The following is a 25,744-nucleotide window of genomic DNA, read 5'->3' on the forward strand; positions in this document are numbered from 1 at the left end:
ATATAGGATAAATATCAGTGAGTGAATGAATGAATGAATGAATGAATACTTGCGTTGTCTCCCTCATCAACTAGACTGTAGGCTCTAAGAGAGAAGGGCCTAGGTCTTTTTCTTTTCGCTTCTGGTGTATTTATCACCATAGGGCCCTGTGATGGGCTGAATTGTATCCCCCGAAAAATATGTTGGAACCCTAATCCCTGTACCTTACAAAATGATTGTATTTGGAGATAGGAGCTTTTAAGAGATGCCTAAGGGCTGAGACCAGTTTGGCTCAGTGGATAGAGCATCAGCTTGCGGACTCATGTGCCCCGGGTTCGATTCCGGTCAAGGGCATGTACCTTGGTTGCAAGCACATCCCCAGTAGGGGGTGTGCAAGAGGCAGCTGGTCGATGTTTCTCTCATCAATGTTTCTGACTTTCTATCCCTCTCTCTTCCTCTCTGTAAAAAATCAATATATTAAAAAAAAGAAAAAAGAAACAAAAAGAGAGATGCCTAAGGTAAAGAGGAGGGTTTTGGGGTGGGCCCTAACCTAACCTGATGGGTATCTTTATAAGAAAAGGAGCCTAGGACACACAGAGAGACCCCGGGGATGCACACCCCCAGAGGAAAGGACAAGTGAGGGCACAGTGAGAAGGCAGTTGTTTGCAAGCCTAGGAGAGAGGCCTCAGGAGAAACCAACCCTGCTAACACCTGGACCTTGGATTTCCAGGCTCCAGACTGTGAGAAAATACAGTTTGGTGTTTTAAGCCCCTGAGAAAGCTAATACAGACCCATACACCCCCCCCCCCCCCCCCACCACCACCACCACACCTGCTCCCCGAGACCCAAGGCCCATGCAGACTGTGGCCAGCCTGACCGGGCAATCAGTGCTGGAGAAGCACGGCGAGTGGCCCGCATGCTGGCCACCTACCCAAACAGCTAGCCTGCCGCGCGAAGGGAGCCCTACCAGGGATGGTGTTGTCCAGCACAAAGGCCAGGAAGCCGCCAACGAACATGCCTGTGGTCAGCAGCACCTGGATGACCTGGTCCAGCTGGAGAATCCCTGGAGTGGAGACAGAAGTGAGGAGCATTCCCAGGGCTGAGGGCCCCCAGCCCTGCCCCAGGAGTGGTCACAGTCCCGAGGCTGGCGAGTCACCTGTCTGGAGCTGGTCCGAGTTCTTGTTCACCCAGTTGGGAATCGCGAGCCCACAGAAGATGGAGAAGCCAAAGACAAAGAGGTTCCTGGACGAGTTCATGTCCACATGCTGCGGAGAGAGGCCCCGGCCGCCCTGAGCTGCTGCTGCTGCTGCTGCTGCACACCCAGCTGACACCCCTCTGAGTGCCCCTCCCTCCCACCGCCTCCTATGGGGGCAGGAGGCCGACCTCAGCAACACATGCTCTCCGTGGGCAAGCCAAGCTCCAATTCCCACTGGACCTTGGGAGCCGAGTGGTTTGGGTCAGTGCTCGGCACACTCATTAGTCAACAGAGCCAACTATCAACAGTACAACGATTGAAATTTCTTTGGAGAGCCACATTTTTAAAATTTAAACTTCTAATGCCACTTTTTCAAAATGGACTCGCCCAGGCCATGGAATTTTGTGCAAGGGCCACACTCAAGGAGCTAAAGAACTGCATGTGGCTCTCGAGCCGCAGTTTGCCAAGCATGGGTTTGGGTAATCCAGTTCAAACTGATACAATTTCTGGTTTGGGGTGCTTCTGTTTCTTTCTTCCATTGGGGGCCAGTGTGGTGACTGGCCTTCCCCCCCCCCTCCCCTGGCCCTGCTCCCTTCATCTCAATCCCGTGGGCTCCATCCAGGATGGGCAATGCTACTGCTTTCCCCGGGGCGCCCGGCTCACCTGCAGATTGGAGATCCCCACGGCGGTGATGATCCCGAACATCACGACGAACATGCCTCCGATCACGGGGGCCGGGATGGTGGCAAACGCAGCCCCGATCTTCCCGAAGACACCCATCAGGAGCAGCACGCAGCCCGAGGCGACAATCACCATTCTGCTCCCCACCTGAGGCACCCGGAGATGGAGGAGGCACTCAGTCGCCTCCCAGGGACTCACAGCAGCAGCCCCAGCACCTAACCCCAAAGCGGCCCCCCTCAGCTCTCTCCCGGGGTTTGGGAAAGATGGGGGTGTAGCCAGGTGGCAGCTGGATATTGGGGTCTGAAGGCCTCACCCAGGCTGGGCCAGAGGGAAGTGGCCTCCCACCCAAGTTTCAGAAAGTGAGGCACTTCTCCAGGGTTCCCAAAGCCCCTGCCTTCCACAGGAGTCAGGACAGGCTTTCTGCCTGCAGAATGGCCACCACCAGGAAGGGCAAGCGTGGTAAGCGGAAGGATGGTCCTTCGAAGAATCACGTCCTCATCCCCAAACCTGGGACTATGTCACCTTGCAGGGCAAAGGGGACTCTGCAGATGTGATGAAGATGGAGGTTTTGAGCTAGAGAGAGCCCCGAGTGACGCAGGGAGGCCTGATCTAACCGCCCGGGTCCTTATAAGCAGAGGACCTTTCCTGGCTGTGGTTGGAGGGATGTGTGACTGCAGAAGAGAGGCCGGACGGAGGCAGCATTGCTGGCCTGGACGGTGGAGGATGGGGAACCGTAGCCCAGGTATGTGAGGGGCCTCTATCAGGGGTCTTCAAACTACGGCCCGCGGAGGAGTCTGATCCGGCCCGCCAGGTTTTTTGGGCAGTGAGTGCAGCCGAGGTGATATAGTAGGAATTAGTAGTTCATATAGTCCAGCCCTCCAGCTCTCTGAGGGACCGTGATCTGGCCCCCACTTTAAAAAGTTTGAGGACGCCTGCTCTAGGTGATGGGAAAAGCCAGGAGATGGATGCTCCTCTGGAGCCTCCAGGAAGGAACACAGCACTGCCAACACCTTTACCTCAGCCCCACGAGACCGTGCGCACCAGCACGGCCAGGGGAGAACCTGAGTGGGGGCGGTGAAGGATTGAGAAAAGACAGACAAGAGAAGAAAGCTGGGTCCGGGTGGGACGCTGCCCTCTCTGTAAGCTGTCTCTTTATTTTACAGCCAGATTTCACGAGGCAAACTAAGAGCGTGGTTACAACATTCTCATGGGCTTCAAATCTACTCAATTACGTGCCCCTGAACTCTATCAAGCCCACATCACCCAGACGCATGGGGCCAGGTGTTCGGACCATGGGTTCAAGCTCACAGCTATAACCTCTGGCTATCATTACGCTGGGAGGACTCTGCCCTCCAAGCTGGGACTTGCACGTGACTTTGCCATGAGAGGACTGTGCCTTCTCATTAGTCCAAAGCTTGAGCCTGTCCAAACTCTGTAGTCCCTCTCCACAAGACCCATGTCAGACTTTCGACCTCCGGATCAGTCAAATAAATTTGGGTTGTTTGTAATCACTAAGTTTGTGTTCATTTGTTGTAGCAGCAGTAGGTGACGGATACATTGAGGGACAGAGTTAGGTACCCCACCTGCCCCCAGGAGCCACCGTCAGCAGCCTTACCTTGGTGATACCCAGTGCCCCGACGTTCTCACTGTAGGAGGTGGTGCCGTTCCCTGTGCCCCAGGCCCCTGCCAGCAGACAGCCGAGGCCCTCAATTCCAATGCCACGGTTGATGGCATGCTTTGGAGGGGGTGGGGCCCCCACCAGCCGGGCACAGGCATAATAATCGCCTACTGATTCCACCACGGAGGCGATCACCCCGGCGATGAACCCAAAGACCCCAGCCAGGCTGATGGTGGGGAGACCCCACTGTCCTGGAAATGCAATGCAGAGGGAATGTTAACTCAGAAGATAACAGGGGTGCTGAACCCCAGTAATGTCTTTGCCGGAGGGGTCCCTGAAAGGCTTTAAAGACCGGGCAGCGTGTCTTGAACCTCACAACAGTCCGGAAGCTTTGGCTCGGACTCCTGCCCTATCCTTTCTCCTCGAGGCGGGGCAGGCACGCTGACCTTGAGGTCCCTGTGCACAAAAAGAGCCAGCAATGGAGTATCTCCCCAGAAAGGCCTCGAAGCATTTGGAAGATGAGAGTCTTACTCTGGCCAGGGCAGCCCCGAGGAACCTGATTATTCATACATCCTGAGCCAAGAACTGCGGGGGAAAGAGACCAGAAGGGGCTAAGGCAGTGGTCGGCAAACTGCAGTTCAAGAGCCACATGCGGCTCTTTGGCCCCGTGAGTGTGGCTCTTCCACAAAATACCATGGCCTAGGCGAGTCTATTTTAAAGAAGTGGCTTTAAAAGAAGTTGAAGTTTAAAAAATGTGGCTCTCAAAAGAAATTTCAACCGTTGTACCATTGATATTTGGCTCTGTTGACTAATGAGTTTGCTGACCACTGAGCTAAGGGATGGTCTTGAACTTGTTCTCATTCAGCCCCAAGCCTCCCTTGTGTGGGATCTAGCGAATGCGAGAGGAGACCCACGGGTCTGGCTGGAGGGTAGGGGCCTCTCTGTCCTCTCCCCACTCCCAGGCTCACGGCTCAGAGGGAGGTCTGGAGTGGGAGCCTCTTGAACAGCAACAAAATAATAAATACGGGTTGTTTGAAGCCACTAAGTTTGAGCTAATTTGTCACAGTAGAAAGAGGGGACTTTGAGTGACAGACTTAGGAACCCCACCTGCCCCAGGAGCCATCGTCAGCAGCCTTGGCCTGGTCATACCCAGCGCCCGACATTCTCACCTTTGGACGGGGTGCTATTCTCTGTTCCCATAGGATTCTTAAGACAACCCAGGTGTCACCTTCTTCTCTTTGGAGTCTGACACGGACTCCCCAAGGCCTGCCCCTCATTGTCAGATTCCTTAGAGGGAAACCCACCTCCAACCCCATTCATCTCTCCACCCTGTGCCCTGGGTCCGCCGGGCAGCCCTGGGATATGTGCCCCAGGCCAGAGGCGCCCCCCCCCCTCTTTATTACCTGGGTAAGGGAAGCGAAACCAAGGGGCCTGGCTCAGGACGTGGCCTTTGGTGTCTGTGCGGGCCAGGTACCCGTAGGCCGTGGGGGCCGAGGGCAGGGTGTTGGTCTCCGTGAGCACGAAGCACAGGAGCCAGGAGATGCAGAGCGCCAGCAGCACCTGCCAGAGGAAGGAAGCGCCTTCACCACCGAAGGCCCACCCTCCACCCCTGCCCTCGCCACCCCTCCCCGAAGGCCCTTCCAGGGACAACAGGAGTCAGCTGTGCTGTGGACAATCAGCACGTTAACAGAGCCAAGCGTAGAAAATAAACAACGGGGAGCCCTTAGTTCTAACAGGCAGAATGTCTACTAACGTGGGCACTTATTACAGTCTCCTTTTCTGCTGTTTGCTGGTCACATGACCTTGGATCGAAATCCTTTGAGCCTCAGCGCGCCCATCTGTGCAATGGAGGTACAATCCCTGTTCTGTGGAGCCTGAAGCAGGAGTTTTTACAGCTGGTCCTCAGATATTGGATTTTTCATTACAGGTGGCTCATACATTTTGGAATCACTGGCCTACAGGGGCGTTGAAGGACCCACGAGCTCATTCTGTGGAGGTATCTTCTTACAGTGGGCAGTGGAGCTGCCAAGCTGCAGTTACTTGGCAGCAGTGGTTCTCGGGTGACGCACATCAGCTGCATGATTGACAGCTGCAGGTACTTGACGGTGTGGTGCTCCCTCAGCAGAGAAGGCTCTGCAGAGGGAGATGCCAGCATCGTCACTGGGCACTTGAATTACCCACGAGCCAAACAAGAAAGAACCTGGTCTAAGCATCTTGTCCCCGAGTTTCATATCATTGGCCGTGAGCCTGGCCGTCTCCCCAGTGTCTGGCTGTGAGTGGCCCGGGAACATGAGGAGGCTGTCCCACCCCGGTGCCCAGAGCGGCACCCAGGGCAGGGTTCTCTGCTCCTGGGAGAGGAGCCCTGAGGGAAGACCGGGGATGGCGTTACCCCAACGGCCAGATAGTGTTCCCACAGACCACAGGCGGGCTGAGGGAGGTCACGGAGGGGAGGCCGCTGCAGGAGGGGGAGGGCCAACTGGGAGTACAAGACACGGCCTCTCACTCTCAACTAAGAATGGAAGAGATGGGCAGTCGGTCCTACTTACAGGGAAGAGCTGGAACAGGCGCACGCTGGACATGTGACACTTCTTCTGTCGTCCATACAGGGGCACGGGCACCGCGATGTGCTTCAGGTACTGAGAAAACAGCACGATGAGGAAGATGGTCCTGAAACAGAAACATGCCACACCCAACCTGGCAGCCAGGCCGCCCTACGCGAGGGAGGGCCCAGGACGCTGAGCCGCCGGGGGAGGTCCCCGCCAAGCCCTGCTCTGCAGCTCAGGCAGCGTCCTGCCATCCTGCTGGCTGTTCCCTTTCAGATGTGGCTGGTGGCTGCAGAGAACTACTGGGAAGTGGGGGTGAGGGTAGAAGTCCCTGTGGGTGGCAGCTGAGTAGATCCAGCAGCTGGAGCCACGAGGCCAGGGTCTGAGACCGCCTTCTCTCCCAGGTCATTCTGCAAGTGCTGTGGTCAGACCACAGGGGCAGAGTGAACGAGAGCATCCAGCGTCATCCTCAAGTCCCTGCAGAGCTCTGTTTGCATGCTGGGGGCCTCTCTGTCCAGGACGCCGGAGGCCAGAGGTTTACAAACAGTTGCTCAATGAAAACTTGGTAGGCAGGGAACTGGTGGTGTTAACTTAACTGTGAACCCCACACGAAGTCTGTGTGTACTAACGACATAGTAAATAGCAGTAATATATATATAAAAGGCTAAGCAACCATCTGGCAGTTTGACTGTCCAGGAGCTATGATGGCACTGACCACCAGGGGGCAGATGCTCAACACAGGTGCTGCCAAGCTGCAGTGACTTGGCAGTGTTTCTCGGTGATGCACCCTGAAACCAGAGAGGAGGGACCCTGATTCCTGGCGGGGCCCTGTGATTCCACCTTCAGCCACGGGTTATGTTGTTACTGGGGCACTGTCGGCCCCGAATCTGGTTCACTGCACACTTGCATTTGCATTCCACACCCTGTATGACAGCGACTTTGCAGTGCCCTCTCGCACTCCGAGGGACCCCTCAGGGATGTTGGAGAGTCGGTTTTGGCCCTATCCCCGCAGGCCAGGCCAAGGGACCCCATATGCCGGAGGGACGCCGCTCACCCTGAAGACGCCCTTTGAGCCATGGGGCCCAGGTGCAGCCGGCCAGGGAGGGACCGTGGGAGGTTGGCTCCAGGGTGTGGCCAGCCCGTCTTGCCCAGTCCCACCCCACCAGCCACTTTCTAATTAATTTCCTCTCAATGTGCACGAATCCGTGCACCTGGCCACTAGTAAATTATAAGCAGCAATCTCACTGCTTTTTAAGGCATCATAATGCTCTTGGGAGTATTTGTAAAGCACAGAGTTGGCCAATATCCAGGACTCTGGGTTTTCTTGCCGAGTAATCTTCCACCAAAGAGAACCCAGACGGCTCTCCCTCCCGGGAGAGGACTTACATGGCGGCGATCCCCCAGTGGGCTCCGGCATCGTTGCCCGCAGAGTCGAAGAGGGGCAGGGCCATCAGGGAGATGGTCGGAGCGATGGTCAAGGGGCCAATGAAGCGCATGAGGTAGCCAACGAGTCCCGAGAAGCCCACAAACATCTGGACGCAGGAAGCGGCCATGATGACGCCCTGCAACTGAAGAGCGGGCAGCTCAGGCATCTGGGAGCCTGCAGCAGACAGCGGGTCCCAGCACAGCCCAGCCAGGCCTCTGCCACAGCTGTCACCCCTGGGTGCTGCACTCAGAGGCAGTGCAGAGCAAAGCGGGACCCCAGAGACACCGAGGGAAGGAGAACTCTGAGCTCGCTCCTCTCTCTAGTTCTGGACTACCTGACGGACATTTTCACTTAATACGAACCTTCTCAGGAAGTAGCTTTCGAAAGTATGTATTTCCCTAAATCGGCAAACCACGACTCGGGAGCCATATGTGGCTCTTTGGCCCCTTGAGCGTGGCTCTTCCACAAAGTAACATGTGTGGGCGCACAAACAGTGCAATTGAAACTTCGTGGCCCATGCGCAGAAGTCGGTTTTTGGCTCCCAAAAGAAATTCCAATCGTTGTAATGTTGATATTTGGCTCTGTTGACTAATGAGTTTGCCGACCACTGTATCAGACAACTCATAAAAGGAGGTTGAAACGTGTGACAGCCTCTGGTTGATAGCCCTGGTGAAAAGCGTGGGGCCAGCAGATGGAGCTAAAGTGCCGGAGATGGGACTCTGGGTTGGGCTCATTGTATTGAACCCTGGGAGGCAATGTGGGAATAAGCCATAGTGTCTATTCCCTCTCATTGGTCAAATATGGGTAAGAACAGGGATCTTGTACCATGTCCCTCTTCTGATGTCCCTCTTCCGTTATGCTTCGGATACAGGGGATGTGACCACAGATGCAGCCATGAGGCTCGGCGGGGTACTGAACATGGATGGGGGTGGGCTGCAAGATGGACCCCGCTGGCGTAGGGCTTCCTGGCCTGGCTCCCAGGGATATCTAGGGAACAGACTGCTCAGCTCAGGAATGTCTCTGGTTCAGGTCTAGTGAGTCTGCAGTGAGTGGGGCAATTCGTGGGGTCACATTCAGGCCTGAACAGACTTTGTACTGGAGCCCCATGATCATGGGGTGCTCAGGGAAGGCTGCCCCTGCTCTGCTGGGGGTGACCCCTGGCCCAGCTCCAGGCAGGGTGATTCAGGTCTGCGGGAAGGGAGATGGTTGGGCTTCCTGGAAATCTGAAGTGACCGTTATTCTAAGGTGACCAGATCGTCCAGGTGTTGGCTGGACAGTCCTGATTTCTAACAATTTTTCCCGCGTCCCGCAGTGTTTTAAAAAAGTCCTGATTTGCCAAAGCTAGTTTGGCTCAGTGGACTGAAAGGTCCCAGGTTCGATTCCGGTCAAGGGCATGTACATTGGTTGCGGGCACATCCCCGGTAGTGGGTGTGCAAGAGGCAGCTGGTCAATGTTTCTCACTGACGTTTCTAGCTCTCTATCTCTCACCTTTCCTCTCTGTAAAAAAATCAATAAAATATATTATTAAAAAAAAAGTCTCGATTTTTGGAAAGATTGTTAGCATTGGAAAGATTCTTTCCAAAAATCGGGACTTTTTAAAAATGCCGTGGGACGTGGGAAAAATTGTTAGAAAGCAGGACTGTTCCGCCAACTCCTGGGCGATCTGGTCACCTTACTTTATTCTCTTATATAGCACCCCCCCCCCCCCCTGCCAGCCCTCAGGTGAGGATGTGGAGATGGGGAAACTACCCAGTTTCCTGCCCCTGGGGGTGGGACTGAACTCTCTGCCGAGAGTCCTGAGTAGCTATTGCTTAGAGAAGCCCCCCGGGAGCTTGGCCGAGCTGCCGAGCTCACGCCCAGGCCAGCAGCTCCTTTCCCTCGATGGACACCCAGATTGAGCAGGGGCAGGTCTTATATAGAGAAGCACATGGCACAACCATCCAAAGTGGGCAGACGGAGCGGCCAGTCCCCACTAGTAGACACCTGGTCCTGCGCATTGGTTTTCCCTTTAATCTGAGCCTCCTGGGGATATGGTCAATATGGCACTTGTGCATCCATGAAACACTTGTAGCAGAATGTCGGAAAAACTCTACGTGCTTAGTAACGATGACCTGCTGCTACTATCTACTATCATCACCACCATCACCATCACCATCACCATCATCATCACAATCATCATCATCATCACCCCCATCCTCCCCCTCCTCCTCATCAACACTGTGATGTGTCTCTCTCCTCTTTGCTTCCTTGCACTTAGCACAACTCTTGGCATCAACCGTGACATCTGATGAGTTAATATAAGACAAGAGTACTGCCCGCTGCCTGCTCTGCCTCCTGGGACTGGCGAGGAAAATGCTTGCGCTCTCCCGCCTTGAAATTTGTGACATATGATGCATCTTCAGTCCCTCTCCACCTTTTCTGCCCGGCAGCCCCAATCCCTCTGTTGCTCATCACCCTGCTTGATTTTCTTCATTACACGTATGACTCCCTGAAATCTCCCCCTTTTACTTCCTTATTGGGATATTTTTGTCTCTCCCTCCCACCCTGGCCTGCACAGCCACACGCTAGGACATGAGGTCCTCCTTGTCTAACTTAGCGTCAGCAGTCTCTGAATGCCCCGGCCTTTGCCTAGAGGTGAACTGAATAATGAATGTTGAACAAATGAATCAACACAGTAACCCCCACTGAGTACCCCTCCATGCCACACACTGCCCCCCAGCCCCTCCCTCGTGTCCCGTTACCTCTCGGATCCTCATCTGCCATTCCTCGGTGAATTCAGGAGAGCTGGTGTTCACCTGGCTGGCATTGAGTGTCCAGTCAGGACACTTCCACGTGGGAAGGGAGAGCATGGCCAGGGAGGGTGCCACAAAGGTAAACGTCCCTCCCTGGAGAATGGGCAGCCTGGAGGGGGGGAAGCACACAGTCACCCCCACGGTTCTTTACCACTGGCCTGTCACTGCCCCAACGAGGGGCCTTTTCATCCCCAGAACGATCGATAGCTAGGGCTGGAGGCAACACATGACGCCTGCTGTTCTCCCTACACAGGGAGTTCCTGCGACGCCTCCACTCAGACCCACGAGCCCTGACAAACCTCTCGACAGGTAGGAGAGGGAAGGGGAAAGACAAGCAGACCTAACCCCCCTCTTGGAGATACAAGCCCAGGAGCAGAGCGTCAGGCTCTGGGAAATAATCTGGAGACAGCACAGAGCTCAGCACGCACGCTCAGTGGATGCCATTGTCTACCCGGGTCCCAGATCTTCCCCAGAACCAGAGCACAGCTCACACCGCCACCTTCTCCCACCAATAAGAGAGACACTGCTTAACATCTCGGTTGCAAGATTCCCTTGTGCCTTCAAAAATGAACCTCAGTCCAGAGACTTCTACTTTCAGGCTCCTTTTCATCACCTGGATGGAATGGGTTTGAGGTCAATAATCAGGGCTGCTCCCTGCCCAGACCCTTCTCCCTCCTGGTCAGCCTGTCACTCTGGCTGCTGTGAGGACTGCCCTTCAAGGAGCACACAGCCTGAGGGCCAACCTCCAGCAATCCTCTCTCACCAGGACACAGCCTGATCTTGTTCCAAACAGGACTTCAGGAGACTCACAAATACGTTATGATATATTTAGGACCTGATACTCTACACTCAGACCCTCCCATTGCACTTCCCACCAGTTCCTTCTCCTGCTCCCCACCCTGTATGGCCCACACTCAGTCTCAGGAACCATTGTTGAGGCCACATTCCCGATGCACCCTGCCTTTCTCTTTGCTTTATTGTCTAAGTTAATAAAGAATAAACCTTTGCCTGAGCTAATCTGAACTCATGTATGGGTTGAAGCTAGGACTTGAAACCAGGTTTTGACTGCTAGCCCTGTGCTCCGTCTGTTACGTCCTACCAGCTTCCTAACCTCCTTTCTGGCTGCAACCCAAGCACACTTTCCCGATACCTTGGCAGGTGGAAGTCAGAATCCACAGGGAGAAGTTGTACCTACCTGACTCCAAAAAGCACCTGCAGGAGAGTGCAGATGCCAGCGACGAAGAACATGGTGCTGATGAGGTAGCTCTGTGTGAGGGGGTCATGCTGCAGACACAGCCCCTTGGCCAGGATGAGCGGCACAGCCACGAGTCCCCCCAGGGCAGTGATGAAGTGCTGTGGGCAGAGCAGAGAGAATGGGCAGGCACTGCGTGCGGTGGATGCCTGCTCCGCCTTCATTCTGGTTTCTAGGCCAGAGGTGAGAGGTGGTCAGGAGGTGGTCCTCTGAGAACCTGGTCAAGAGTAACAGACAGGCAGAGATCCGGGCCAGCAGTGGGGCCCAAAGAAAGCCTGGCAGCAAGAAGCAGGAAACTAGCCAAGAGATCTAGAGTTGAAGGGCAGGACCCTAGTGTCAGACACTGACACCCGGGTAAGAAATCAAGGCAGGAATACAGCACAGGAGGACTTACCAGGAACCAAGGAGGGGGCTTTAAGAACAAGGTGGGGCCCTGGCTGGTTTGGCTCAGTGGATAGAGTGTCAGCCTATGGACTGAAGGGTCCTTGGTTTGATTCCAGTCAAGGGCACATGCCTGGGTTGCAGGCTCAATCCCCATGGCCAGGCGGGGCGGGGGGGGGGGGGGGGGGGGGGGTTGCGGGAGGCAGCCGATCAGTGATTCTCTCATCATAAATGTTTCTATCTCTCTCTCCCTTTCCCTTTCTTTCTGGAATCAATAAAAAAAAATTATTTTTTTTTTAAAGAACAAGGTGGGAGAACCAAGATGGCAGCGTAGGTAAACGCCAGTACCCACTGCCTCCCACAGCCACATCAAAATTACAGTTAAAATACTGAACAACCATCAATTAGAACCATCCGGAAGCTGGCTGAATGGAAGTCCTACAATCAGAGAAGTAAAAAAGAAGAAAGCCCATTGAGACTGGCAGGAGGGATGGAGATACAAAATGGGCTAGTCTGATACCCACATGTGCCTGTTTTTATCATCCGGGATGCATATCGGCTGCAGAGGCCTCCCATAAGGAGCAAGTGGTTCCAGCCCCACACCAGCCCCCCAGCCCAGGGTTTCAGAGCTGAGAAGAGAAGTTCCCGTAACTTCAGACTGTAAAAACCAGTGGGAACTGTGACTGAATGACAGAGGCTTCTGACCAGGTGTTTCTCTTAAAGGGTTAGCACACAAATGTACTCAGACTCTATCCCTCTGAGCTCTAGTGACAGGTGGCTTTGGGGGACCCACGGACATATGGGGAAGAACTGGACTGTCTGGCATCAGGGCAGGAACTTGGGGGTGACTTTCTCCCAGACAGAGGTGCTTGTGGGGGTCATTGTTCCTGTGCTGGAACCTCTCCCATCCCTTACAGCCATATCTAAGTCTCCATTAGTCTGATTCATACTGTTCACCTTGGTGATTCCCTGAGACCTGCCCCATCCAATTTGTAGCTCCACCCAAGCTGTTTGCATAGGCTTTTTCCATTTGAATGGCCTGTTCTAGTCAGGCTTCAGACTTTCCTAAAATCTCTCAAACAAGCAGCAGCTGGCATCAGTGTGCCCCAAACCTATCAATAAAAGGTTCAAGACCTGGCACTAGCACCAGCTGCCTTGCTTCATGTCTGGGCGCTTCCAAGCCCAATACAAGTAGCAGCCACCTGCAGACTTCTCTGTAGCTCCTACCAGGTAGCACTGGGCATTGGCTGACTTTGCACTTCCTCAGAGGCCCTAGAGCCAGTGCCCCAAGTGGTCAGCATCAGACCATACAGATTACAACTCTATACATCCACAAGCAACATACTCAAGGAACAGACTCAGTGGGCACCAAAGCCCCACGGAAGCAAGTCCTTCTCTATAGGGGTGTCTCCTGCACAGCAGCTCTTTCACTGTAGATACAGCTGGTCCTCACAGCCAATTGGCCTGAAGGTCAATTCCTCCCAGGGATGCCAACAGCAATCAAGGCTCAACTATAACAGCACAGTACATACAGCCCCAACAGGGACACATCTAGAGTGTCCAGCTCAGGTGATTGAAGAGTCTGAGCCACTGGGCTCTACAGGACCCCTAATACACTCTACCAATTTCAGGAGACATTGCAGCTATACCTAATACACATAAACAAATACAGGGCAGCAGCCAAAATGCAGAGACAAAGAAACATGTTGCAAATGAAAGAAATGGAAGAAAGCAAACTACTAGATACTAAGTTCAAATCAATGTTTCCAATGTTTGCTCAAGGATCTTAATGAGAGCTTTAAGGGACTTAGTGAGACTTTCAAGGATCTTAGTGAGAATTCCGAAGACAAGAAAAAGGACCAGTCAGGAATTAAGCATATACTAATTGAAATAAAGAATAATTTATAGGGAGTCTATAGTAGAATAGAGGATTCTGAGAACCAAATCAACAATTTGGAATATGAAGAAGAAAAAGCACCCAGTAAGAAGAGCAAAAAGAAAAAATAATTTAAGAAAGTGCCCGTATAACTGTCAGCTGATTGCTCAACAGAAACTATGCAGGCCAGACAGGAGTGGCAAGAAATATTCAAAGTGATAAATAGCAAGGACCTACAACAAAGATTACTCTAACCAGCAAAGCTATTATTTAGAATTGAAGGTCAGATAAACAGCTTCACAGACAAGGAAAAACTAAAGGAATTCATCATCACCAAACCAGTATTACATGAAATGTTGAAGGGTATTCTTGAAGAAGAAGAAGAAGAAGAAGAAGAAGAAGAAGAAGAAGAAGAAGAAGAGAAGAAGAAGAAGAAAATGGAAATAAATACATATCTATCAACAATTAGAATCTAAAAATCAAAATAAATGAACAAGAATTCTAATGAACAAAATAAACTAGTGAATAAAATAAAATCAGAGGCATGGAAACATGGAACAGACTGACAATTACCAGAGGGAAGGGTGAGGGAGGTGAAAGAGATTAATCAAAGAATTTATATGCATTACTTATGGACATAGACAATAAGGGGTGAAGGCTTGTAGCAGGACAGGAACTGGGTGGAGGAGGGCAATGGGGGGAAAAGAGAGACATATATAATACTTTCAAAGATTTTTTAAAAAATAAAAAATATTTCTGAAATATAATAGCAACCATACTTGGGTAAAAACTGCTGTTTGAATTTTAACCATGCTGTTTTGGCTTCTGCACCTGCTTAAACATAGGGTAGTAACCTCAGCTTCCAGGTTGAGACGTGGAGGCTAAGGCAATTTTCCTGTGCCTGGGACCAGAAATACAGGAGATGGATTCCCACTGATTCAGTAGCTTCAGGGGTAGAAACTGTAGATAACCTTTAGAGATTAACCACTGAGTTTTGCTTCTGTATTATCGGCTATCGCAAGATAGGGCCACATTCCAATGTTCCCAGCCTTTAGAATTTAGAACAAAGGAAAATTCCAGTGGTTTGAACCTTTAAAAAGACTACCTACTCCTGGAACAGTGCTGTCTGTGGACTCCACCTGCGTGTGGTGCTCTCGCAGGCATCCTGGCCAGTTTTTCAATAAATCCTTGTCTTTTTTTTTTTTGTCTTTTTTTTTCTTTTTTTTTTTAATCAATCATCAGCCTCCAGTGGTCTTATTTTGAACCCAGGATTGGACCCCACAACAATTTCCTCTAAAAAAAGTAACAAGAACAAGATGAGAGGTTCATTATGAAAACAAGGCACAAGGTAGGGGCAAGACCATTGACCAGGAAAACCTGAACTCATTCTCCCGAATAGATCCTATGTTGAAGTCACAAAACAGCCATATCAAACTTAAGAATATTGAAATCATGCCCAGCCATTGTGGCTCAGTGGTTGAGTGTCAACCCATGAACCAGGAGGAAAGGGCTTGATTCCTGATTAGGGCACATGCCTGGATTTCAGGTTTGATCCTCAGCAAGAGGCAGGTGATCAACGATTCTATCTTATCATTGATGTTTCTATCCCTCTCTCCCTCTTCTTTCCTCTCTCTGAAATAAATTAAAAATATTTTTAAAAGAAGATTGAAGTCATACCTCAAAGGAACTAGAAAAGAACAAACTCATCCCAAAGTTAGCAGACGGAAGGAAATAATAAAAAATTGAGCAAAAATAAATTAAAGAGGCCAAAAGAGCAATAGCAGAGATCAACAAAACTAAGAGGTGTATTTTTAAAAAGACAGACAAACCCTTAGCTAGACTAAGAAAAAAAGAGACAACACAAAGAAATAAAATCAGAAATGAAAGAGGAGCCATTACAACTGACACAATAGACACAAAGTACTGTAAGGCACAAATTAGATAAATTCATAGAAACACACAACTTACCAATACTGAATCATGAAGAAATAGAAAACCTGAACAGACTGCTAACGAATGAGAAGTTTGAATCAGTAAACTTCCAACAAAGAAAAGCCCGGACAGAACAGATGGTATCACTAGTGAATTCTACCTAACATTTAAAGAAGAATTAACACCAATCCTTCTCAAACTCTTCCAAAAAATTGAAGAGGGAACACTCCCAAACCCATTTTATGAAGCCAGCATATATATAACCTGATACCAAAGCCAGATAAAGACACTACAGGAAAAGAAAACCATAGGCCAAAGAGTCTTAATGAATATAGATGCAAAAATTCTCAACAAAATACTAGCAAATGGAATTAAACAGTACATTGAAAAGATTATACACCATGACCAAGTGGAGTTTATTCCTGGGAATGCAAGGATGGTTCAACATACACAAATCAATAAATATGATACACTATATTAATAAAGGATAAAAATCATATGATCATTTCAATAGATGCAATAAAAGCATTTTACAAAATTCAACATCCTTCATGATAATATTCCTAAATTAATCATTTTATTGGCTTATATTTTAAAAACAGTATGATAGCCCTAGCCAGTTTGGCTCATTGGATAGAGCATTGGCCTGTGAACTTAAAAGTCCTAGGTTCAATTCTAGTCAAGGGCATCTACCTCGGTTGCAGGCTCTCCACCCTGTTTGGGGGGTGTGGAAGGCAACCTATTGTGTTTCTGTCTCTCCCTCTTCCTTCCACTCCCTCTAAAAATCAATGAAAAAAATGTCCTCAGGCAAGGATTAAAAAACAATGCTTTAAGACATTTGCTCTTATTTTATAGAAAAGCACAAAGAAGCAAACAAAAATGTATATCGCATCCCAATATGCCACATGGAACAGTTCGTAAAATTAGAAGAAACACATATATGAGATTAGAAAATCCATGCAATCAAAAGTTACAAAAGAAGTGAAAGTTGAAAGCTACGGTTAAATACCTTTGTTAGTTTCTTGTGAATCCTTCAAAACATATAAAATTACTACGTATACTTATTTCTATCGTCCTTTTTATCACGCTATGCACAGCTATTTACTATGCTCTTTTCACTTAATATATCTAGGAGAACATTCTCTAACCATGGGGTAAATATTTATTTCTCTTTTTAACAACTTCATAAAAACATCACTTGTTAGATTATGTCACAAATTATTTAACCAGTTTTCTACGGTGGATATTTTGTTTGCTTTGTTGTGTGATTTTGGTTTTACTATTATCAGTAATGCTAGAAGAACATCTTTGTATTTATCTTAACAAGTCTAATAAGCATATCCTCAGAGAAATTCTTACGTCTCAGGATTAAAGGGTATTTGCGTATTACATGTTAATAGAGATCACCGAATTGTCATCTAGGAAGGTTGTACCAAATAACATTCCAACAAAAGTGCTTGTTTTTCAGAAGTTCCCAGGCATTGGTTGTCGTGCTTTTTAGTTGTTGCCAATCAAATAAATTAAAAGTGGTATCTTTGTAAAACAACAGCAACAAAAACACACCACAATGTCCCAGTCATTGTCTTTAGAGATAGAGAATCCTCCTTAGTTCCTTCCCCCACCCCGAAACTCCTGGAGAGAGAGACCCAAGAAGCCCTGAGTTCCCTTGGAGGTCAACTACAAGGAAGACAAGAATATCCACAACTGAAGTGTGGATCTTGACTAATTTGACCTGGGTGTGTACTGATGTGGCTTTTGAGTCAGTGCTCGTTGGGTGGCATTACCTGGATCCCCAAGATGATGCAGAGATACCATGGTGGAATGTCCAGGATGCCATAGGCCAGGTCGCTGCTGCTGGGACTCCTGTGATGGCCATCCTTCTTCCTGTGATGGCCATCCTTCTTCCTGCCTTGGCCATCATCATAGATGGTGACCACACCATCACGCTTCTGCTGGGAACAAGACAAGGACACATTTGGGCGTTTCAAGAGGAATCAAGTGGACTTCCTGTTCAGCCACACAGAGGCCAGAGGCATGAGACAGGGGTAACTGTTGGCCAGCTGGGGCTTTCTAGGTCCAAACTCAGAAGGCCAATGGTTTTCTATATTATACCTCCCAGCAGGCCTCCCGTGTGAAGTCTGGGGCCATGCAAAGGGAGTGGATGCCAAGCCAAAGCCCTGGCAGAGAAGCAGCTTTGTGTAGGAAGGGACGGGGTCAACGCCAAGGTCAGAACACGGGCATGTTTATCTCCCAACCAGTCAGGAAAAGGGGGATCCTGGTCCCAGAATGATGAAGCTGTCCCAGGCCGTGTGCTGACATCTGCCAAAGCTCTCATCACAGCACGTTTATTTGTTTTTATTATTTTTAAAATATTTTATCGATTTTTTACAGAGAGAAGGGAGAGGGATAGAGAGCTAGAAACAGCGATGAAAGAGAAACATAGATCAGCTGCCTCCTGCACACCCCCTACTGGGGATGAGCCTGCAACCAAGGTACATGCCCTTGACTGGAATTGAACCTGAGACCCTTCAGTCCCCAGGCTGATGCTCTATCCACTGAGCCAAACCGCTCATTATAATAAACAGGCACAGCATGTTTATTATAATGAGCGTTTTCCTCATCCACCTCTTCTGCTGGGATGTGAGTTCCTAGAATACATGGATCGGGCCCTTGGCCTCCCGTGTGTGCCTGTGAATGAGCTCAGGGGGCTGCGGCGGGCACAGCTGTGTGTGTCCCACCAGCGAGCTGTCACAGCCCCCACTCCACCCTCCGGGCTCATTTCCTAACACCCCCATTCACCGGCTCTAGCCATCGGGACTGCCCAGGTCTCTCCCACGGAGGCCTTCCTTATCCTGCACCCAGGACTCCACATCTCCTCCTCCATCCCCTCTCCCGACGTCCTGCCCGGCGTGAGTTCCCTGCCTCGGACTCCTAGCGCATTTTGTCTCCCTGTTCAGTAAATAACTCCCTTAAAGAAGAAATACTTCCGTGTACCCTGCTCTCCCCTAGTGAGGCCATAAGCTCTCAGGGTTGGGAAGCTATCTTCCTGTGTTTATAGCCCTAGGGCGTTTCTGCAGAGCAACTTGTGCGTGAAAACCAAACGCATCCCAGAGCAGCGCCTTCTCTCCGCTGGGTGCTGACGCTGAGGCTCTGAGGAAAATGAAGAGAAGACAGGTCGCTCAAAGGAGCCGGATCCCTGCCCAGACCCCTCCACTGGCCCATAAGCCCCAAACGTGGCAACCATCACAGCCTTCCGAAGAGGGGGTCTTCTTTGACTTAAGATTTGTTTAGTTTGGGGTTTCTCTGTGGGGCAAGGGGGCCTCCATGAGGTAGTGGTAGAAATGATTCTGAGAAGAAAAAAGGAGTGTTCTCTCAGGTGCCCCCACGGTTTTCTGGAAGAGGGGCCAGGGCTTCCTGACCAGAGGCTGGCCCTGCCGAGCGGCTCCAGCAGACAGCCGGGAGCCCGGCCCGGATTGCATCCTGCAGACACCTTGGCTGAGCATCACCAGCCGCAGCCCTGGCCTGGCGTGCAAGGAGGGGCTCCTTCTGCCTGCGGTGGCCGGTGGCCAGAGCAGAGCCCCCGCACACCCCTCTCCCGTGGCCAAAATAGGTTTCAGAGGTGGTAGTGTGAACAAAAAGAGCCACATGCTACCCTGACAAACTCAGGGGAGGCCTGCGTGGCAGTCTTGCAAACTCAAAGACCTAAAATAACCACAAGCAGAAACTGGTAGATAACAGTGTCAGCCTGCGGACTGAAAGGTCCCAGGTTCGATTCCAGTCAAGGGCATGTACCTTGGTTGCGGGCACATCCCCAATAGGAGGTGTGCAGGAGGCAGCTGATTGATGATTCTCTCTCATTGATGTTTCTAACTCTATATCCCTCTCTCTTCCTCTCTGTAAAAAAAGTCAATAAAATATATTTAAAATAAAATAAATAAAAATAAAAGTAAAATAACCACAAAAGATGGTTTGAAAATTAAATATTTAAACTACAAACAGGTTATAGTGGGTAGTCACGTCCTAGAAAGATATTTTACCTGACAAGATCAGCTTAGATCTTCCTTCCTGAGCCCATTTGCCTTTAGGCCTCTAAGATAACATATCTGTGAGATGTCTAGGTAACTTGTAACTTCCTTTTTCTGGAGTCCCCCCCCCCCCCCCCCCACAACCCAATGTGGTGGGTGCCAGGACAGAAGCCTCAAATTCCTTCTTTACCATGTTAACTGTTCCTGTACTCACCTAAGCTACCTGTCCATCATTTAATTTTTATCCAATCCTAGGGCTTTCCCACCGCTTTGGTTTATCCCACCTCCTTAATCTGTCACCAATGAATTTTATGTAACCCACCTCGGTCCCTCCTTTGATTGCACTATATAAATAGGAATGTAACCCGCCATTCTTCAGAGCATTATCTCATTGAGATAATCTGCTTCCCCGAATATGCCAACAGTTTGGCTCAAATAGACTTACAAAAATTCTTTACAGGTTTCAATGTTTTTGTGTGTTTTTTTTCATTAACAGTAGGGACAGGCTTACCCTGACTTTACTTCCTTGGGCCTCAGTTTCCCCGTTTGTAAAATGGGAGCAGAGAGCTTGCTCCATGGGCTCCAAAGCACGAAATAAAGTGCATAAAGTGCCTGGGGTATTTTGACTGTTGAGGAAATACCAGTTCCATATCTCTCTCTCTCTCTCTCTCTCTCTCTCTCTCTCTCTCTCTCTCTCTCTCTCTCCCACCCTCCCCCCCTCTCTGCCCTTTAGCTTTGCTTCAAAAAGGATCTCTGATCCAAGGAACCATAACCTGGAAAACAAACATTTAGATCCAGGACAGTCCGACCTGTGAGTAAAGATAAAGCCAAGAGTTTTCCATCTCTTCCTCCCCTTTGTGATTCATTCACAGAGGTCAGCACTCAGGGAAGGATCATTGCCCTGGCGATGGTGAGGTCCCAGCATAGCTGCTCCCCCTGTCTAACCATTGCACCATCGCAGATCTTCAGCACCTAAGCCATCGATCTGTTCTTCCTTCTTCCCCTAATGATGAATCATGCATTGGGGCTCCATGCTAGGGCCCCTCCAGGGTTCTCCGATCCCTGCAGCCCCCCCCCCCCTCCCAGCACTCACCAAGGGGTCAGGGTGCTCACGGCTGGTGATGGCAGAATCCATGGCAACTCAGGTCTTCTCCCTTGGGTGTCCTCTCAGGATAGGAAAGAACGGGAGCCTCTCTAGGAGAGAAAGATTAACTTCTCAAAGCCTGCTGAAATAACAAGAAAAAGAGAAAGACAGGTATCCCAGCTGGCTCTGGGGAGGGTGGGGCCTCCAAGCCCCACCCCCTGATAGACACCAGACTTCCCCACCTCACCTCACCTCACCCCTGCCCCATTCCCCTCCCTCTCTGGCCTCTGCAGGGGACCAAGGTGCACTCTGCTGTAGCCAGTGTTCCACACTGGGACAGGTTAGAACAATTAGAGAAGTTAATGATCCCCTTGACACAAGGAAACAAGCCAGGGGGGCAGCCCTTCTTGGTGTGGCAGCACACTTTCCTGGAAGCCTGGATGGGAGGTGAGGGTGAGGCTCTGGGCCAGAGACATCTCACTTATCTGAAGCCGATTCTAGTTACTGGCTGAGCTGGAATGAAAACATTGCAAACACTGCCCTTGGGCCTGGCTCCTGAGATGCATTCATGAGGTCATTAATGAGGAAAAGAGGATTGCCGTTGATCTGGGAGGAGCTGCCAAGGCTCCTTGGTGGGGCAAAGCCTGAGGAGAAATGCCTCCAGGCCTGGGTGAGTCTCTGTAACAGCCAGGAATGCCTAACACCCCACCTTCTGGGGGAGAGAAATCCAGGGAGGGGTCGTGTAGCTCTAGGAAACAGGGTGCGTGGAAGGCTCTAGGAAAAACCCTAGAGGAAGCCCATCTGTGAAGTTCATAGCAAGCCACGTGCCAGTTAGTCAGGAGGGCAAAATGCTCTGGAATGGGCGGCGCTGAGTCTCAAGGTTCTGGAAACACATAGCTGTAGGCATGGTAGGCACGCGGACGTCAGTGGAAGTTGATCCGAGAGCAAGCCCTGAAACACACAACAATAAGATTAGGTATGTCACGAGGGAGGAGACAGCCCCAATCTGGGCTGTGACAGAAAGGCAAAGGTCAGAAGAAAGCCAAAGGTCACCAAGTAGCTGGCCTTCACGGAACACTTAAGCACCGACGCTAAGATCCATCTGTTTCATGTGGTCGTGTTTTATGTTCACAACAAAGGAGCATCCACATCCCTATTTCACGGATTGAGAAATTCAGGGCTTGGTGGGCTGAGTGATTTGCCCAAGGTTACGTACAGCAAACGCTGGGACCGAAATTCAAATCCAGACCATCAGGTTCCACAGCCCTCGGGGGTCAAGGAGATGCCAAGTGGCGATGTGCAGGCCGTGCGGGTCTGAAGATGGGCAGGCGGAGGCTCAGGGAAGATCTTGGCCCCGGAGAAGCCCCCCACCCTCTCCCTGGATGAAAGCATTGATCCTCTACCAATGGCCCCAGGGACCCCAAGTTCACCTCAGAAGTGAAGGTGAGACTCAGCGTCCGGAGGGCATGGCACTGTGTCCGTTGGTTCCCTCCCCCCCTTCCCCCCAGCACACTCCGTGGCAGCTCCCTGAGCTGGACAGTTGTGCGGTGAGGACAGGGAGCAGGTGTCCAGGTTCACGTGGAGCGGCCCAGCCTTGTCCCCGCAGGAAGCCTGGCTGGTGTGGGTCGGAGGAGAGCTGCCTCCGCTGCCCACCACAGCCCACCCTCGCGACCTGCGGGCATGGGCAGAGTTGGGTTCACACTGGACATCTCTTCTCCATGTCACACCTTGAAGGCAACATGGAAGAAGGGGCTTCACAGAGACCCTGCCCTTCCCGCACTGCAGGTCCTGCCTTGGCTGGCTCTGCCCTCCCTGCCGCTTGTCTAGCCCACAATTCAACCCCTCTGGAGTGGGAGGTAAGGGTTTGGGTTAGCAGCCCACTGGAGGCAACGCAGAGAGATGGTCTCCTGTTACCCACTTCGTTTGATTGCCTGAATGCCATTCTTCATCGTCAAGTCCTCCCTCTCTTCAGGGCCTGGCACAAGGTTCTTTATGCAAGTCCTTTCTGCATCCACCCTTTGGCTTGTGGGCACTGCTTCGGCCCATGGAGTCCCCACCTCCCTCAGCGGCTCAGGTGAGGAGCTAAGCTTTCCTTCCCTCAGAAGTCACCGCTGCAGACTTTGCTCCTTCCACTCATTGGCCTGGTCTGCCTCCTGCCAGCATCTCTCATCTGCAAGCCACTGTGGTGCCCCACAGCCCTCCCCCAGCTTCAGCCGCCCAGTGGTGGCCTTGACTTCCCTCACATCCTTGATTTACAACTTCACGGTTTAAATAACCCTCTACACACAGCAGCCTGAGGTTCACCACACCCCCAGCACATTCACAGGTGATTGTGTATGGCCCTTGTGCTACAGAATGAGTTACGGAAATCTAGTTCTACTAATTAGCAACGAGAGGAATTTGTTTTAAGAATGTGGATTCTCTCTGGGAACTCATGATCTTTCCTCAAATACACAGAGAAGTTAAAACTCTTTCCCACTAAAGCTCCCAATTCCAAATCCAAGGCAGCTGCTCAGGACCCAGGCGCTGTGGGAGAAGGAAGGCGCCGGGCCTCTGGGTTTGCAATGCCTGGTGGCTCCGCTGGATGCTCCATCTTTGCACGTGAAGTAGGCTAAGCAGGAAGGCTCGACCTGGACCTGTGGGCATTGAGATCAGATGAATTGGGAGTTGGCTATTGTGGGACAGAACATGCTAAGAGACAGTCATGGGGTAAATCACACCTGACAAGAGCACACGAGGCCAACAGGTTCCTAAAGAGCAGGTCCAATTAAACTGTAGGCACTGCTCTTGGTATCGCCTTTCAGAGTCCATTTAGCCTTCTCTCACTTTCCTCTTATTTTTAAAATATATTCTTATTGATTTCAGAGAGGAAGGGAGAAGAGAGAAACATCAGTGATGAGAGCGAAACATTGACCAGCTGCCTCCTGCCCGACCCCCACTGGGGATTGAGCCTGCAACCCAGGCATGTGTCCTGGCCAGGAATCAAACCATTATCTCCTGCTTTATAAGTTAATGCTCAACCACTGAGCCATACCAACCAGGCCTCTCATTTTCCTATTGAAAACCATCCTGATCTATAGCTATCGGCACGTGCTTCCGACAGTTTCCTCTGTCCTGTGGCTGCCCTGCATGGGGGTGAGGGTGCAGCTGGAGTCCTGCAAACCTCTGGCCATGGCCTTGGCTTAGCGATGGGCATGGAGCCCAGCTAGAGCCATGAGAGGCAGGGAGACAGACTTCTGCTGGGACGTGGGAGGGAGGCATTCTTTTTCACTGACCTTGAACCTAGAGGTTGCTGCTCTGCAGCTGCTGGCAGCCACTCATGACTACCCAGAGCCCGAGAAGGAAGCCAGCCTGGAGAACAGAGCCGAGAGGGAGAAAAGCTGGGTCCCAGTGGTGTTTGGATCCATATATCATGCCATCTGCCTTTGCTGGTAAATGCTCTTTTGGCTTTAACCCCATTTGATTTGGGTTTTCTATCATTTGCAACTAAATTATTCCAATCCACTGACCTACACTTTTATTTATTTATTTATTTATTTATTTATTTATTTATTTATTTATTTAAATATATTTTATTGATTTTGTACAGAGAGGAAGGGAGAGAGATAGAGAGTTAGAAACATTGATGAGAGAGTCATCGATCAGCTGCCTCTTGCACACCCTCTACTGGGGATATGCCTGCAACCAAGGTACATGCTCTTGACCAGAATCGAACCTGGGACCTTTCAGTCCCCAAGCCGATGCTCTATCTATTGAGCCAAACCGGTTTCGGCTGACCTACACTTTTATCTCCAATCCCTGATTAGCTCTTTTTCTAGAATGACTTACACAGTATTTGCTGATTTTTCACCCTTCACTAGCAATGACTGTTAAATTCCAAAAGCGTTAGAATAACCTAAACATCAATTCTAATGCTAACGACCTCAACCTAATTTCCCATAATATATAGACTTTGTCTAAAATGTGGCAAAAACCAACCAAGAGAGGCCCTGGGAATTGATTTGAAGGCCACTTGTTCCTAAGAGGCTTCACTCAAATGAATACCTGATTTCCTGCCTCAAGGGGCGAGAAACCAACATTAGCCACAGAGGGCGGGCTTTCCTACATCTTTATTGAGCCCTGACCTATTCCATCACAAATCGGAGTTATAGGACTGTAGTTTGGTTCTGCAAAATAACTTACTTCCAATTTTGATATGAGCAGCTTCAGAAAGCTGCCTCAAGTGGACTGTGGCTCTTGACTAATGACTTCATGGCCTACATCACCTCCATATTCACGCCTAATTTGAATTTCAGTTGATAAGATGGAGGCTGGGAGAATCCAAGATGGCGGCATAGGTAAACACCTAACTGCAGCCTCACACAACAATTTCAATAAAATACAACTAAAATACAAAATGGACATTATCCAGAACTACAGGAAAGTCGACTGACTAGAAATTCTACAACTAGAAGGAAAGAGAAAACCAGAAGGAAAATCAGAGGAGCTGTTAAAGCCTAAGGTACAGAGACATGTTGCGCACCCAGAGAGGACAGAGCCGGAAAGCAGGGAGAAGCTGAGTACCTGGCTGGAGTTCCCTAGCGGGAAGGAGATAAAAGCTCTGGACTGTGCTGAACCCCAGATCCGACGGCACTGAACCCCAGTTCTAGGCCAGACCCTGGGGACCCAAGCTCATACAGAAGGAATCTGTGATGTAAGGTGGAATCTCAGGGAAGCGGTGAAAGGCAGTCCCAGAGGCTCGCACATTGCGTGCAGAGGACGGACTGTTGACTCTGCTGCTAGATTGCCCTGGCGGGAAGGAGACAAAAGCTCCAGACTGTGCTGAGCCCCAGTGTAAACTGCACTGAACCCCAGTTCTAGGCCAGACCATGGGGACCCAGGTTCATACAGATAGAGCCTGGGCTATAAGGCAGAAACCCAGGGAAGCGGCAAAAGGAAGTCCCAGAGGTGCGCACATTGC

General features: G+C 50.5%; 1 protein-coding gene across 6 annotated transcripts in view; it reads right to left on the reverse strand.

The window, feature by feature from the left end:
- The window catches only part of LOC118713212 (solute carrier family 23 member 1), a 31,628-nt gene extending 10,524 nt beyond the window's left edge, over positions 1 to 21,104 (reverse strand). The window contains exons 1-12 of one of the 6 annotated variants that reach the window (XM_036427632.2): positions 20,794 to 21,089; positions 19,262 to 19,267; positions 17,460 to 17,573; positions 11,430 to 11,587; positions 10,184 to 10,343; positions 7,403 to 7,584; positions 6,020 to 6,140; positions 4,877 to 5,033; positions 3,471 to 3,724; positions 1,838 to 2,002; positions 1,136 to 1,244; positions 947 to 1,042 (exon numbers count right to left, since the gene is read on the reverse strand). In XM_036427632.2, the coding sequence (XP_036283525.1) occupies positions 947 to 1,042; positions 1,136 to 1,244; positions 1,838 to 2,002; positions 3,471 to 3,724; positions 4,877 to 5,033; positions 6,020 to 6,140; positions 7,403 to 7,584; positions 10,184 to 10,343; positions 11,430 to 11,587; positions 17,460 to 17,573; positions 19,262 to 19,267; positions 20,794 to 20,835 (1,564 nt within the window). In that variant the 5' untranslated portion in view covers positions 20,836 to 21,089. Of the gene's footprint in view, positions 1 to 946; positions 1,043 to 1,135; positions 1,245 to 1,837; positions 2,003 to 3,470; positions 3,725 to 4,876; positions 5,034 to 6,019; positions 6,141 to 7,402; positions 7,585 to 10,183; positions 10,344 to 11,429; positions 11,588 to 17,459; positions 17,628 to 19,261; positions 19,268 to 20,793 lie in introns of all 6 variants that reach the window. The other 5 variants (XM_036427640.2, XM_045577020.1, XM_036427616.2 and 2 more) reach the window with 5 other exon arrangements.
- Between the last annotated feature and the right edge of the window lie 4,640 nt (positions 21,105 to 25,744).

This window comes from Pipistrellus kuhlii, unplaced genomic scaffold (assembly GCF_014108245.1).
Source record: "Pipistrellus kuhlii isolate mPipKuh1 unplaced genomic scaffold, mPipKuh1.p scaffold_m20_p_10, whole genome shotgun sequence".
In the NCBI taxonomy this organism is placed as follows: Eukaryota; Metazoa; Chordata; class Mammalia; order Chiroptera; family Vespertilionidae; genus Pipistrellus; species Pipistrellus kuhlii.